Source organism: Biomphalaria glabrata, chromosome 10, assembly GCF_947242115.1.
Source record: "Biomphalaria glabrata chromosome 10, xgBioGlab47.1, whole genome shotgun sequence".
In the NCBI taxonomy this organism is placed as follows: Eukaryota; Metazoa; Mollusca; class Gastropoda; family Planorbidae; genus Biomphalaria; species Biomphalaria glabrata.
In genome coordinates, this window is record NC_074720.1 from 44,193,122 (window position 1) to 44,207,906 (window position 14,785).

Below are 14,785 nucleotides of genomic sequence, written 5' to 3' on the forward strand. Positions count from 1 at the left end.
TGTATATTCTCAGTGTGCGACTTATGTATATTCTCAGTGTCCAACTAATGTATATTCTCAGTGTGCGACTTATGTATATTCTCAGTGTTCAACTAATGTATATTCTCAGTGTGCGACTTATGTATATTCTCAGTGTCCAACTAATGTATATTCTCAGTGTGCGACTTATGTATATTCTCAGTGTTCAACTAATGTATATTCTCAGTGTGCGACTTATGTATATTCTCAGTGTTCAACTAATGTATATTCTCAGTGTGCGACTTATGTATATTCTCAGTGTTCAACTAATGTATATTCTCAGTGTCCAACTAATGTATATTCTCAGTGTCCAATTAATGTATATTCTTGTGTCCACAGTTTGTCTGGTGGTGAACTGTTTGATCGTATTGCAGCTGAAGACTATAAAATGTCAGAAGCTGAAGTTATTAATTACATGCGTCAGGCTTGTGAAGGTCTGAAACATATGCATGAGCACAGCATTGTACATTTGGACATTAAGGTACTAGACTCTTCTTGCTCAACTTAGCTAAATCTACTTCCTGTAACATAAATATTATTATATAAGATAAGATAAGACAAGACTCAATTCTCTGGATGTTACTTTGGGTTCTTATGTATGTATCTTGTGTCTTTAGTATCACGACAAAATTTTAATTCACTGAACAAGGTACTTGTTAGCAGGCAATATATTTGTTAATGTACAACAGTAATAGCTAAGTAATACAGCTGTTCAGGCATAACACACGATTGAATAATAGCTTCAAGTACAAATTGCAATTCCAACATTTGAAGATGCTCACAATGATATACAGTAATAAAGATACACCTTACAATTAATAGCTTTACAATGTCTTGCGTCCTTCCTCTCTGAGGACCAAATAACAACTATCGTTCTACCTCGTGGTTTACACTCAAACTTGTTTCCCATGCCAATGGCACGCTTATGCTAGGTGATTAAAAATCACCACGTCACATTGAGTCTCAAACGAGACTACCATCTATCAATCTACTTGTGTGTAAATGTATGCTAATGGTAAGACTACCATCTATAATCTACCATTTATAAATCTATCATTTATAAATCTACTATCTGTCTCCAGCCTGAGAACATTATGTGTGAGACAAAGAAAGCAAACAGTGTGAAGATTATTGACTTTGGTCTGGCCACAAAACTGAATCCTGATGAGATTGTCAAGGTGACCACAGCTACAGCAGAATTCGCCTCACCCGAAATAGTGGACAGAGAGCCGGTGGGATTTTACACAGACATGTGGGCCATCGGAGTCTTGGCCTATGTACTGTAAGTTTGTTGCTAGCTAACATAGCTTATTTCAAAGCTTTTTTTGTCTTGTAAGTCAACCTATAAGTAGTCATCCTAAGATAAGATTATTTAATTGGCCCTAACAAATAAAAATTCAGTTTCACTGGATCTGGATCATCTACATATTGGATTACAGTCACCATTTTTTTCTTCTTGACCTATCTTGATAAATTTATAAATATATATATATATCTATGGCCTCCTTCGGTCTGGATCATCTCATGGAAATGGGAGGAATATATATATATATATTTAATTATTTAATATAAGACTTAAAGCCATTAAAAAAGATGTCAAAGTTAACAACTGTTTAGAATTAGTGATTACTATGTAATTTAAATACAAACTATCGGCCTTTTCGCATGTAAATTATGAGTGAGTCTGGTGTGAATGTATATTTTGGTTTTCTATAATTATAATATTTTGTTTGGTGTTAGGCACAAATTGCAAGACAAATTTCTTTATGGATAATAAAGATTATTATTATTATTAAATATATATATACAAGATATACATATACATAAGATACCCTTTTACAGGAAATGTGCTTGTCTCATTAATATTATAATTTGGAGTCATATGTCAAAATAATTTGCATTTAGCTGCATTGAAATTTTCATACTTTTGTTTTGACCAAGAATTGAATCAGACTTTCTTGTTGTTCTAGATTGAGTGGTTTATCTCCCTTTGCTGGTGAAGATGACTTAGAGACCCTGCAGAATGTGAAGAGATGTGACTGGGAGTTTGACGAGGAAGCCTTTAGTTCTGTATCTCCTGAAGCTAAAGATTTCATCAGAAGTCTGCTCCAGAAAGATACCAAGTAAGTTGAATGCTTTCTAAACATTTAGTATTAAACTGAGCTGTAAATGTAATTATAAAACAAACGTAAGAAAATGTTTTTTATCCTCTGTATGTATTGATCTACTATAAAGGACTATTTCTTTCCCTTGTATTGTTCCTGTTAATTGGAAACTTAAACTCCTTAAGTAAGCAAGGCTGATTCAGACAACCTGTTTTTTGCTTAAATGGCGCACAATGAAAAAAGTTCTTATGAGTTGATTCTAGTATCATCTTCAGCTCTCTTTTAGTCTTTTTTGGGGGCATTTAGGTGCTCAGTAAACACACTTCTGCTCATGTTGGGGATTGAACTTGAGCCCCATTGTTAAGTAGCCAATCAGTTTTGTTCTTTCAGCCATACATCCCAGCCAGAGAACTATCATTTTGATTTGTTTCAATTGGATGATTTTTTCACATTTTCTCCTCAGGGTAGTTGTTTAGTGAAATCATGGGATTTAATTGAAGCAGAAGTGTTGGTACTAGATTTGGTATTCATTCTGTTGTTTATAATTAAAGTGCATCTAATGCTTGGTGTCTTTCTCCAACAGGAAAAGAATGACTGTCCATGAAGCTTTGGACCATGCTTGGTTGCAGGTAAAGTGTAGCTAGGGTTAAATACCTAAAACTGCTTGATATTACATGAACACTATTTCACATAATGGAACATCAACTTTATGTCCAGTTCAAACTTGTTTGAATGTCTCATGGATTTAATATTTGCTAGTCTATTTTAACTCTCAATGTAATGGTTTCAATCATGAATTTAAAAGCTCTTATGTACGATATAACATTATGACTGTAAACATTTTCTATTTCTATCAGGGTGATCACAGCAATCTGACAAACAGGATACCTTCCAGTCGCTATAACAGAATCAGGCAAAAGATTAAGGAGAAATATGTGAGTACATTTCATGCCAATTTTTTATTACAGACTTTGGGGGGGGGGGGGGGGGGGGGGCGCTCATTACAGTATGATATGTTCTTGTAAAAATATTTTTTTTTCTAGGCTGATTGGCCAGCACCACAACCAGCTATTGGCCGTATTGCCAACTTTAGCTCACTGCGTAAACATAGACCTCAGGAATACCAAATCTATGACACATTCTTTGGTAAGATAGATTGTTCTGATTAATTTTCTTTCATAATGTTTTCCACATTATCATACTCAAATAATGATAATTTTTTACTTGACTAATTGTTGTAACAGAATTACCTTACTCATAAAGCCATTGAAATTTTTTTTTTTTTGTTGGGCTTATAATTTAAGCCATTTTAAATCATTTGTAAGCTATATATTTAAACATTAATTAAACCCTAACTTCTCTTCTTAAAAGAAATAACTGTCTAGATCTTTGGTTTTATTATATTTTAAGTTTCTTTATTCCTTGTCTTTGATCAGACCGTAAGGAAGCTGCACCAAGGTTTGTCCGCAAACCTCGCAATCAGTTGACAGCTGAAGGTCAAACTGCCAAATTTGATTGTAAGATTGTGGCAGCCTCTCCACCCATTGTCACTTGGTGAGTGTACCTGTAATATACTTGTGTTTGACTCTAACCTTTTTTTTTAGATATTTTTGTATTTTCAACATGACATCATCTTAGCACTTTTGATATGACATTCACTTAAACCATTTCAGCATGAAATTCTCATGGCTTGTACTAACATCATCAGTGAAAATTTCTCTAAAGCATCTACTAACCATGTCTACTGAAGGAGCCACTCACAATTCATTACATGCTACACCATCCCTACATTCTGTTTCCATGTTTGTTCCAGGTATAAAGATGATAGCGTGTTGGGTCAAAGCTACAAACATATGCAGAAATATATGGGCCTGGAGTATGAGCTGAAAATATCTAGGATCAAGATGGATGACAAGGGAGAATACACAGTCAGGGCAGAGAACTCGTTTGGGCGTAAAGATGAGAAAGCAACACTGAAAGTTGAGCGTAAGTTGGCTACTGGTGTAGTTGCTTGACTGAATTCTTTTTTAAGAAACTGTGTTAAATGTAAACTAATGTTTATATCATTCTGTCCATCTATTTCTATGATTCCAGCTGGCGTAGAAAAACCATCGGCACCCAGTAGAGAGACAACACCATCAACTAGGTAAGCATCATCTGGACACTTTTGAGTCTCTGAAAGCTCCTTTTCATATTAGTCCTTAAAAAAGTACTGTTTCTTAAGCAATAGGTTTCGATTGGTAACATGTAAACTATTTATTGAATATAGGAAGTATATTACTTTACTTTAAAACAGAAACTGGTTTCATCATAAACACAAAATTAGATCACAGCTCAATTATTGTAACCATAAAAAAATATATGCCCTACAGACAATTTTTATTTTGGTTAGAGACAGTTGGTGGTTGTTTTGTATAGCTTTATCCTTCTGGTGTTTTTATAAATTATGTCTATTGTCTCGGATGGCAGTGGATGCCCCCAGTTGAGTATTCCTCTTAAGGGCCCATTCCTGGGCTTTAGCTAATTGGTCATGGGTGGCCCATGTGTCATGATCCCTGATGACATCCAAAGGAACTCTTCGCGTTATGTTCGACACCAAATCAGTTGCAGAAGCTGCCGGAGGGAATTTCACAATTGATACTCCCAATGCCTTAGGGGCTTCATTCCTGATTTTTCCTTGAGGTTGTCTCTTGAAGCCTTATTACCGCAAGGCAGTGGGGGTTTAAAGTCAGAGTACCCCTCTCCTAGGTGAATTACCCCTACTAGAATTAAAATATTTAATTGAACTTTACATGAAGAAAGTATATGGATATTTTTATTTCAAGCATCCTATTGCTTGCTCTAATGACACTAGGAAAGAAAGAGCTCTTATATGAATTTGTCTTAGCATACAGAAAGGAAAAAGATATTAGTACTTTTAAACACATTTTACATTTTGCAGCATCATTGCTTTAAGTTTTGTTAAGATAATTCAGATTAACAAATGTAAAATAAAATGAATTCTAAATAAGACATAAAGTCCTGAATATTATTAGCATAATGAATTGAACAGTGCAATAAAGAAACATTTTAAACCCTACACACTTTAATTAACTAAGAGAATTTTTGTCACTTGTAGGAAGAGAATATTTGAAGAAAAAGAATTTGAGAAACCAGTTGAAGACATGTCTCCAAACTTTAACTTTGATCTTCGACCTCGAATCATTCAAGCCCACTCTGAATTCAAATTGATTTGCTGTGTACAGGCTCACCCACCACCTAAGGTAACAAACATGAAGTTTGGGGCTGAGAGACTTGGACCGCCTCATTTAGAGTTATGAAACATTGTAGCCCTGTTTACTTTGGTTTTAGTTGATCATTGAGAAAGATTGACAATGTAGACAAGTGTTGGTCTATCACTTTACAAACTGTGTCTGTTCCCAGATTAGTTATCAATAGGCTTGTTAACAAACTGTGTCTTTTCCCAGATTAGTTATCAATAGGCTTGTTAACAAACTGGAGGTGTGGTGGCTGAGCGGTAAAGCGCTTGGCTTTAGAACCAGGGGTCCCGGGTTCGAATCTTGGTGAAGACTGGGACTTTTAATTTCAGGATCTTTGGGCGTCTCTGAGTCCACCCAGCTCTAATGGTTACCTGACATTAGTTGGGGAAAAGTAAAGGTGGTTGGTCGTTGTGCTGGCTACATGACACCCTCATTAACTGTGGGCCACAAAAACAGATGACCTTTACATCATCTGCCCTATAGACCACAAGGTCTGAAAGGGAAACTTTACTTTTTTTAGTTAACAAACTGTGTCTGTTCCCAGATTAGTAATCATTTGGCTAGTTAACAAACTGTGTCTGTTCCCAGATTAGTAATCATTTGGCTAGTTAACAAACTGTGTCTGTTCCCAGATTAGTAATCATTTGGCTAGTTAACAAACTGTGTCTGTTCCCAGGTTCAATGGTACAAAGATGGTAGAGAGATCCAAGATGGTGATCACTACACTATTAAATATTCCTTTGGTATTTGCACCATGGAGATCACCAATGCCAAACCTGAAGACTCTGGCAAATACACTTGTATTGCAATCAACAATCTGGGACAACATGAGACAAGTTGTAAGGTTGTTGTAGAAGGTAATTGGTTGCTATGGAAATGTCATAAAAAGATTCTTATTTATAACAGTTACCAATCTTTTATTTATTTCTTTTATATCTACCTGACATGTTGACTTGATCATCAGATCGTGTAAGCTCAGTTACCAAGGAGACTGGCTCTTCTCAAACATCTCGAACTGTGAGAAGAACAAAGTCTGGAGTTAACATCGATGAGTTCTCCAGCTACGAGGAGTCTTCTTCTAGTTCCTCGGTCAAGAAAGGAAGGAGGGGAGAGACTATAGAAGAAAGTTCCTACACATCCAGGAAGTCAAGTAAGTCTGGCCTTGGCATTGTCCTCTGCACTGTTGGATGCACAACAGTAGAATAGTACTTCTTTCTATTAAGTGTGGTCTCTTAAATGCTGCAACTGTATTGTTTATATTTGTATTTATATATGTATTTAGTACAGCTAGATAGATCTCTATGGATTATATCAAATTGATCAGGTTGTGTTGTCAAAAGTAGAAACTTAATACTAGTGATCTTACATCAGTGATTGTTTTAGTGGTGAAAGATTTTTTAGATAGCATATAAATAAAATTTAACAGATAGATAGCAAAATGACTACTCCAACCACAAGTTTATAATTTAGGAGTATTTATTGTATAGATATGTTCCTAAACTATCGCAGACAAGTTAAAAAAATCTTTTGTGTGTGCTAAGAATTAGAGAAAATAATTTTGAAATCATTTTTGATTTTAAGATTTTAATTGTTAAAATCAATAATTGTTATTTGCTGATCTAGTTGAGAAAAACAGGGTACCCTAGACATCAATATTGAATGTTTTAGTTTGATGCATACAAGTTAGTTTATAAAAATTACTATAGATGTAAACTTGTATGAGGTCCCAGTCAGGTCTTTGAATTTAGTCTTCAAGCAAGAAATATAAAATTATTGAAATTATTTTCAAATTATTACAATAAAATTAATTCCTCCCAAAAAGTAGAGGGCAACCTACACTGAGCTGACCCTTGAAAATTTCAAATGACTCCTAAACAAATTATCCTAATGATCAGCCATTAAAAAAAATACATTCTTTAGTTCAACACAAAGTATCCCCCCCCCCCCCCCATTATAGGGCAAATTCTGTCTATATTCTTAAAAGTTAAAACTAATGTATTTCATTCTGTGCAAGTTTTTGTTAGCATTTATGTCAGAAGATTCACTTTGAAGTTATTACTTGACCCACTGAGTCTTCACAATGAAAACTTTAAAGCGTTTAACTATATGAAAGCTATAGAGTCTAGAAATTTAGTTAGCCATCTGTAGTGTGGTCACCATAGCAAAGCTGTACCACATTTTTATCATAATCATTTCTGCATTCATAAGGAACATTTTGAGTCTTTATTTGCATCTTTGAAAAATTGTTAGGAGTGAGTAGAGAATATAGACATTTTGTTGTTGGTGTTTGTTCAAAATGTAAATCTAGTCCAGTAGTTTTCTCTATTCTTCAAACTGTTTGCTTGAAATGTGAGATGCTTCTATTTTCTTGTCTAGCTATATTGATTTGCTTGTCAATAGTTTTCTATTGTTATGTTGTCATAATAGTGATGTTGGTTTCATATTCCAGTGATGTTTGAATCTGTACTAGCTTGTAAACTTCAAATTCTCTTATCTTATAAAAAAAATGACATTTCTTCAAAAACGATGATTACCTCCTACTCGTGTTCCTAGGTCAATCTAGTCATGCATGTTAATCAATGACTTAAATTCTGGCAAGTCATTGATTTTCCTGGCTGACTCAGGCAACCCGCTCCATGTTCTAAAAGCTCTAGGGAAGAAGGAACATTAGCACAATTTGTCCTAGCATATGGAACAAAAAATGTGCTTTTATTCTCCTATGGGAAATAAATGATTCTCTCAAACACTAAGCTTATTAAGTGCATCAGGAATATTTCAATTTTTTTTTTCTCATTCTAAAATTGAACAAAACTTGATAATTTTAAGGTTATTATATATTCATGGTATTATATCTTTGTACATATTTGCATTTTGATTTGATAAAACTTTCTACTTTGTATCCATTCAGTGAAGCATGCAAGACTATTTAGTTAGACTTAGTCACTGGTTGCTCATGCATGCTTATTGTCTTGTTGTATTGCAGCTGTTAAAAGTTCAACCAGTAGTAGTAGTAGATCTGATGGTAAGTGTGCTCATGAGTTCTCAGCCTTGCTGCGTATTGTCTGGTCAAAACTTGTTCTATCCAAACTTGGAGACTGTCATTAGGCTGAACAACTAAGCATGTCTTTAAATGAGCTGATTAGCTGAACTAAAGAAGTTGTGCATAAAAGAAATAAATTTCAGATTAGAAAGAACAAATTTTGACTAGACATACATAAATGTTACTTGTATACAATGATAATATTGTGATTTAAGCATTCATAATGAGGGAAAGATTTAGTCAAACAATTTTACAATTGAAGTCCAATTGACCTAAATAACATTGAACATGTTAATAAAGTATAGAGGTTTTGAGTTGAGATTTGTTGTGTTTCATTTTTTTTTAAAGATTTATTGCTTATCTGAGATTAGGGGAAAAATAACAGCCATTGGTCATTAGTACCTGGTCATGTCATATGTTCCCTCTGAAGGATATAGTAAATTATAGTAAAATATAGTAAATTAAAGTACCTTGCGGTCTATAGAGGTCATCTTTTTCTATGGCTGACAGTCAATGAGGGTGTGGTATGGCCAGCGCAACAACCAACTTTCCCCAACTAATGTCAGGTACCAAATTAAAGTTGGATGGACTCAAGGCAGTTCTAAAAATCACAAAATTCTAAATTCCTGTCTTCACTGAAATTAGAACCCAAGAAACATTGAGAAACATAGAGAAAAAAAAACCTGTTAGCTGTGGATCACAGAAATAGGAAAACATATCTTCTGCCTAGCCACTCGATCTTGAAGAAAAACTTAATTTATCAGCTAACTCAATTACTAATAAAAATAAGTCCATGATTGAACATCAGATACATGCAGAGAAATTTTCAAAACCTTTACATACATGTGATATGATAGGTTCAATACCATTAGTTTGACTTTGATAGATTCATTTAGTTTCCTTATCATAGAATTTGATATTTTCATTGACTGAGTTTATCTGACTGATTGACAGGAAGAGAAGAGCCCAAAGAAGAAGCTCCTAAATTCACAGAAACTCTGTCCCCTGTTACAGTGAATGAAGGAGAAGGTTTTACTTTGTCTTGTTCTGTGACTGGAGTTCCAGAACCCAACATTGAGTGGTTCCAGAATGGACAGGTTTGTATTGTATTGAGGCAACAATACCAGCATGTAAATGTTAAGTAGAAGAACAAAAAAATATAGCAGTATTTTATGTAGCTACACAGTCCTAGTTGTGATCTACATATTTTGCCACATCTAACGCAAATATAACCGGTTCTGCAAGTGATCTGTTTAAGGACTCTTTCCACCGTCTAAATCTGTCCTTGGCAGTAGATTTCCTTTTGGTCTGAAATGTGTATCCCGCTGCCTTTGTAATAAACCTCCAGCTGTCTTGTTCAGGAAGCTCTCTTCCTTGTTAGCTGGTGCCTAAGCTGGTCTTTAAAGCATTTGGGGAAGGGGTGCCTCTGTTGCACTGACCACCTTTCAGCTCACCAATAAGCTCTGCCTTTGGCATCTGGTCGTCCCCCGTATGGAATAAATGCCCTGCCCACCATAGCTATCAAGCAATAATCAGAGACAAACAAAAGAAAAAAAAGTTCACAGAACAAAAAATGTTACCTTATCTTCTTATCTTATATAATACAGACGTTACCTCTTGTTCTATGTTCAGTTGTAGCATGAGTGTCTGACCTAATTTAGAGATATCACTGAAAAATCACATTTAAATTAAGCATATACAGCATAAAACAGGTTGTTTTTTTTGATTTCATTGCTTGTACATAAAAGATGACATGATGCTATAGAAAAGATGTATGTGCATAAATGAAGAGATGAGGCTATACATAATGAGATGATGCATGTAGGACACTAAATGTTTAGATGTAGTTATATAAACGGTGTACATCTAATGGTGTTGTTTCTTAATGCTGCATTATGTCTGTCCACAGCTTCTGAAATCTGATGACATTATTTCCATCAGTTTCTCTCGAGGTGTTGCTAAACTAAAGGTAGGAGAATCTGTTTTGGAAGATGATGGAGACTATGTCTGTAAGGCCACAAACACTGCTGGAGTAGCTAGCACAAAGGCCAATGTCACTGTGATTGGTATGTAGAGCAATTGTTTTCTATCTGTCATGCTTTTAACATCAATAGATAAGGAAATGGTAGGATGTATTTTCAAACATGTCCACTTTCAGTATTCAAAAGCCATAGTGTCTTGTGATCATAAAACTTGTTACTGATCCCAATACATTCTTACATTCTGTTGTTTAGCTAAGAAAGTTGCTCCAGCCAAGAGAGTGGAGTCAGTTGAAGCTCCAAGATTTATTGAGCCACTCCAAGGTCAAAGTGCAAGTGATGGTGACCCTGTGACTTTACAGTGCAGACTATCAGGTCAGTCTTATCTTGTCTTATAAAATACAGACATTACTTCAAGAAAGAAGATGATTATGTCCTGCATGTTGATCAATAACTTAAATTCTGCCAAGTCATTGGTTTTCCTAGCTGATTCAGGCAACAGTGTTGCTCAGATAGTTTTAACCAAAACTAAAGGCAATTCCGCAGTTGTGTTTCTACACACACTCCAGTGGCTCTCTGTGTGTGCAATAATCAATGACATAGTTGGCCACACTTTATCATCAGTGATAATGAAATGCCTTTACCCCATAGCAAGCTGATCATTTTTGTTATCCACTAAGATCCCTGCGCTTCATGGACTCATTTCTTGTAGTGTGTTGCATTTTTTACTTAAATCTTTTTGGCTTGAGGGCATCTTTTAATACATGGACCAAAGGTTTGGAACTCACTCTCCATTGAGCTCAGACAGACCACATGCATCACTAAATTCAAAAAGATAACTAGACCTACCAGTTCAGAACATTTTTAGATTAATTTGAATTTTTTATTATATTTTATATCTTTTACATATCAAAATTCATGAGCCCACTTTTTTTTTTATAATAGCATTATTTATATATGGATGGCTGCCTCTTTAGCACTTAAGGCTTTCATCTTGATGGTCTTGTGTTTAATCCCTGCCCAACCTCCTGTCCTGCAAGAGATTTGTGCTAGGATGTAATAATCTTCAATTCTGAAGAAACATCTGATACAGGACAAACAAGCAATAGGAATAAAAATTATTATTTTTGTCAAGATGAAGCATTTCTTTATATTTTAAAGTTTTTAAATCCCAATCAAACCTATGAAATGGGAAATGTAGAATAGTTCAAACTCATTGTATAACATTTTAGTTATAGCAGTTGTTGTTGTTTTGTTTTTTAACGTTAATAATTAAAAACATGTGTACATTAGTTTGGAAAAGACTTGGATAAATGTGCCAAAGAGATTTTTTATCATTACTTTTTATCATGCTTATTTTCATTGTAAAAAAAAAAAATTTAAAATAAGAGGTCCTCTTTGGTTGCATTTGTCACTATTAGTTTTGAATGTGTCGATGTTGTTACTAGGCAAACCCGATCAAGTTCAGTGGTTCAGAGATGGCTCAGAGATCAAACCTTCGGATGACTTCCGCTATGAGAATGCTGGAGACTTGTACAAGTTGATCATAGTGGAGATCTTCCCTGAGGACGCTGGTGTTTATACTTGCAAGGCAACAAACGCTGGGGGATCTATTTCATCTTCTTCTACAGTTTTTGTAGCAGGTCAGTTGATGCACACAACTTACTTTGTAGCCTTTAAACCTCTGCTTTGCATAAGTCATAAAAAAGTGGTTCAAACTTCCGGACAGAGCATACCTAGTTGATAAGATTTAGACTTTACTCACCTAGCATAAAGTATAGACCTAATTCAGCCAGCAGAGCTATTTACTCAGGCTAAGACTTAGTCAACATGTCTGACAGAGTTAATATAATCTCATAGCGCCAAATTTGTTGTGAATTTTATTTCCACAGTTTAATTGATGCAGCGTTAAATTAGAATATTCATCTTCACCTGTTTCTTATCCTTTTGACTGTTGGAGTACCACACATGATCTGTTAACCATCGCTCTCCATGCCTCTGTCTTTTGCCATGATTAGAGTCTCATTCATTGACAGGCTGTCTATTCTTTGACATTGTCTGCCTCTCCTTTTTCCTGGTATTGTTCTATGTAGAAAGGTCTTAGCAAGCCTTGTGGATCATGTATTATTGCCGAATTGTTAACAAATTGTATTCTACTATTATGAAGGTGGTCATATCAGAACAAATCAATGTCTTATTTCTAGCTTATTACAATTATGTGACCATGTTTTAGTTCCAGATGAAGATTCGTCAGCTCCAGTCTTCACCAGTTTCCCAAAGAGTGTTTCATTGGATGAGGGGAACCCAGTCACATTTTCTTGTAATCTAGACAGTCCATCTACAGTAACAGGTGAGTATAATGTAGTTATTCATCATCACCTTTGTCTCTAGCAAGAGACATTTCATCAGTTACTTAAGCATTGCCCACAAAAACAAATAAACATTAAGTGTATTAACTGTAACTTTCATATGTTGTCTTTTATTTAATATGCTGTGTATTATTGTATTATCGTAACTGTAACTTTCAAGTGTTTATTGGAAGGTGATCTCAATCTTTCCTCAGTGTCGTGGAGTAAAGATGGTCGTCCAATCAGTGACTCTGGACGCTTCACCTTTGCCCAGGATGGAAACAGTGCCTCATTCACTATCCCTGCTGCCTTATCTACTGACTCTGGAACCTACTCAGTCACAGCTAGTGATGACCGCGGTCAGGCCAGCTGGACATTTTCGCTTCTGGTCAGGATAGGCGACTCAACCTCTGGGGATGTGGATGTTCAAAGTTTAATAGATGGCGCACAGGTAACTCTAGCTATTTATAGTAACATCTCGACAATGTAAATAAAGCATTTGACATAGTTTACAGGCTGATTTGAAAGTTATGTTTCAAGACTAAATTGTATTCTTGTCTCACAGAAGATTAGAAAATGCTACTTTTAACACTTGGGACACAGTAAAAGGATTGGCTTCTGAAATGAGGGGTCTCTAGATTTTATCCCAGTAAAGACTGGGACTTTAAATTTAGTAATTTTTAGGATTCCCAGACTCTGTCAACTCTAAACGGTACCTGACATTTTTTGGGGTAAAGTAAAGGCAGTTGGTCATTGTAATGGCCACTTGACAATTGTTAATAACCAAACATAGAAACAGATGAGCTTGACATCATCTGCCCCATGAACTGAAAGGGCTACTCTCTTATTTTAACACCTAAATATACATCATCCTCCAGAAAAGATATTAGGACATGATTATTTTTGTATTAACAATGGTGTCTCTAAAGGTTCTTGGAAAGTTTCAAGTAACAAGTTTTTTTTTCGTTTTTTTTTTTCAGTAATTAGTTAGGTTGTGACAACATCACATCCAGCGTGACAGCTTCATCGTTCAACAGTCCTGCAAGTGACTAGTCACCCCCCTTCAACATTCATCTTGACCTTGAACTCCACACAGCCAAATGTGGTTCAGCTTTTCTCATTTACCCACTCACTTGCATATATATTTATACTGCATATTTGAAATCTAAAGCCAGAAGAGCGTTTGACTGTCATAATTTGATAGGCCAGTAGTTCTTAGAGTTTGAATTTATGAGCTGATGTAAGATCAGGGGCTACTAGCTTTATGAATTTATTTTTTTTTGTATTGTGTAATCACCACATACTGTGATCAGTTCAGTTCCAACAACTGAATGTCTCTGTGTCTAGTGTACTATCCGTGTGTGTGTGTGTGTGTTGTCTAACAATTGATGTCTTGGTGCTGTGTTGAAATATTTGCATGTCCTGAACATAACAAAATGTTCATTCTCGTCTTGTTCCATTCATGTCTGTACAAACACAAAGCGGCTCTACACACACCTGATGCTATAACAGAATATTTTTAATACACGATGTATTATACTATTGTATTATGACTGTTTATATAATTAAAGTTGAAGATAATTGCTTTTATTAAAAAGTGATAATAATATATTATTCTAAAGACTAAAACTTATCTTTGAGCCAATAAGTTAACTCCACCCTCCCTCCTCCCTGCTGCGTAATGGATGTATGAATGACTAACGAGTGACAGAGTGCAGACATCTCATTGATAGTTGTTTTTTTTTCTCAAGAGGAAATGAAAAAGAGCAACCCTGTGTGCCATTTGCTTTTCATTTAATTTATTTTTCTGTCTGTCAATGTTATAAACAGATTTGGACATTTCTGTTGGTCATTAAGTGTAGCTTTGGTGGACACATAATGACTTCAACTTTAGACTGAATGTTCAAACAAAAAAAAAATAATTCAGTTTTTAAACATGAAACACTCATAAAATTTTTAGTTTTGGCTGAAATATTTTTTTTGTTCCCCAAGTCCCTTTCACTAAATAAAGCTGGTTTAAAAAAACAACAACATT

The 14,785-nt window shown here is 35.1% G+C and overlaps 1 protein-coding gene across 24 annotated transcripts in view; it reads left to right on the forward strand.

Moving 5' to 3' along the window:
• The window catches only part of LOC106054261 (twitchin-like), a 175,176-nt gene extending 160,681 nt beyond the window's left edge, over positions 1–14,495 (forward strand). For 22 of the 24 annotated variants that reach the window (XM_056044312.1, XM_056044311.1, XM_056044313.1 and 19 more), the window contains 20 exons: positions 358–499; positions 1,101–1,300; positions 1,989–2,141; positions 2,707–2,752; positions 2,981–3,058; positions 3,167–3,269; positions 3,560–3,677; positions 3,937–4,109; positions 4,218–4,269; positions 5,242–5,386; positions 6,060–6,240; positions 6,348–6,533; positions 8,367–8,405; positions 9,378–9,520; positions 10,333–10,489; positions 10,658–10,777; positions 11,851–12,045; positions 12,636–12,752; positions 12,966–13,201; positions 13,731–14,495. In XM_056044312.1, coding sequence (XP_055900287.1) covers positions 358–499; positions 1,101–1,300; positions 1,989–2,141; positions 2,707–2,752; positions 2,981–3,058; positions 3,167–3,269; positions 3,560–3,677; positions 3,937–4,109; positions 4,218–4,269; positions 5,242–5,386; positions 6,060–6,240; positions 6,348–6,533; positions 8,367–8,405; positions 9,378–9,520; positions 10,333–10,489; positions 10,658–10,777; positions 11,851–12,045; positions 12,636–12,752; positions 12,966–13,201; positions 13,731–13,733 — 2,587 coding nt within the window. In that variant the 3' untranslated portion in view covers positions 13,734–14,495. Of the gene's footprint in view, positions 1–357; positions 500–1,100; positions 1,301–1,988; positions 2,142–2,706; positions 2,753–2,980; positions 3,059–3,166; positions 3,270–3,559; positions 3,682–3,936; positions 4,110–4,217; positions 4,270–5,241; positions 5,387–6,059; positions 6,241–6,347; positions 6,534–8,366; positions 8,406–9,377; positions 9,521–10,332; positions 10,490–10,657; positions 10,778–11,850; positions 12,046–12,635; positions 12,753–12,965; positions 13,202–13,730 lie in introns of those variants that run through there. The other 2 variants (XM_056044323.1, XM_056044330.1) reach the window with 2 other exon arrangements.
• The last annotated feature ends 290 nt before the right edge of the window (positions 14,496–14,785 follow it).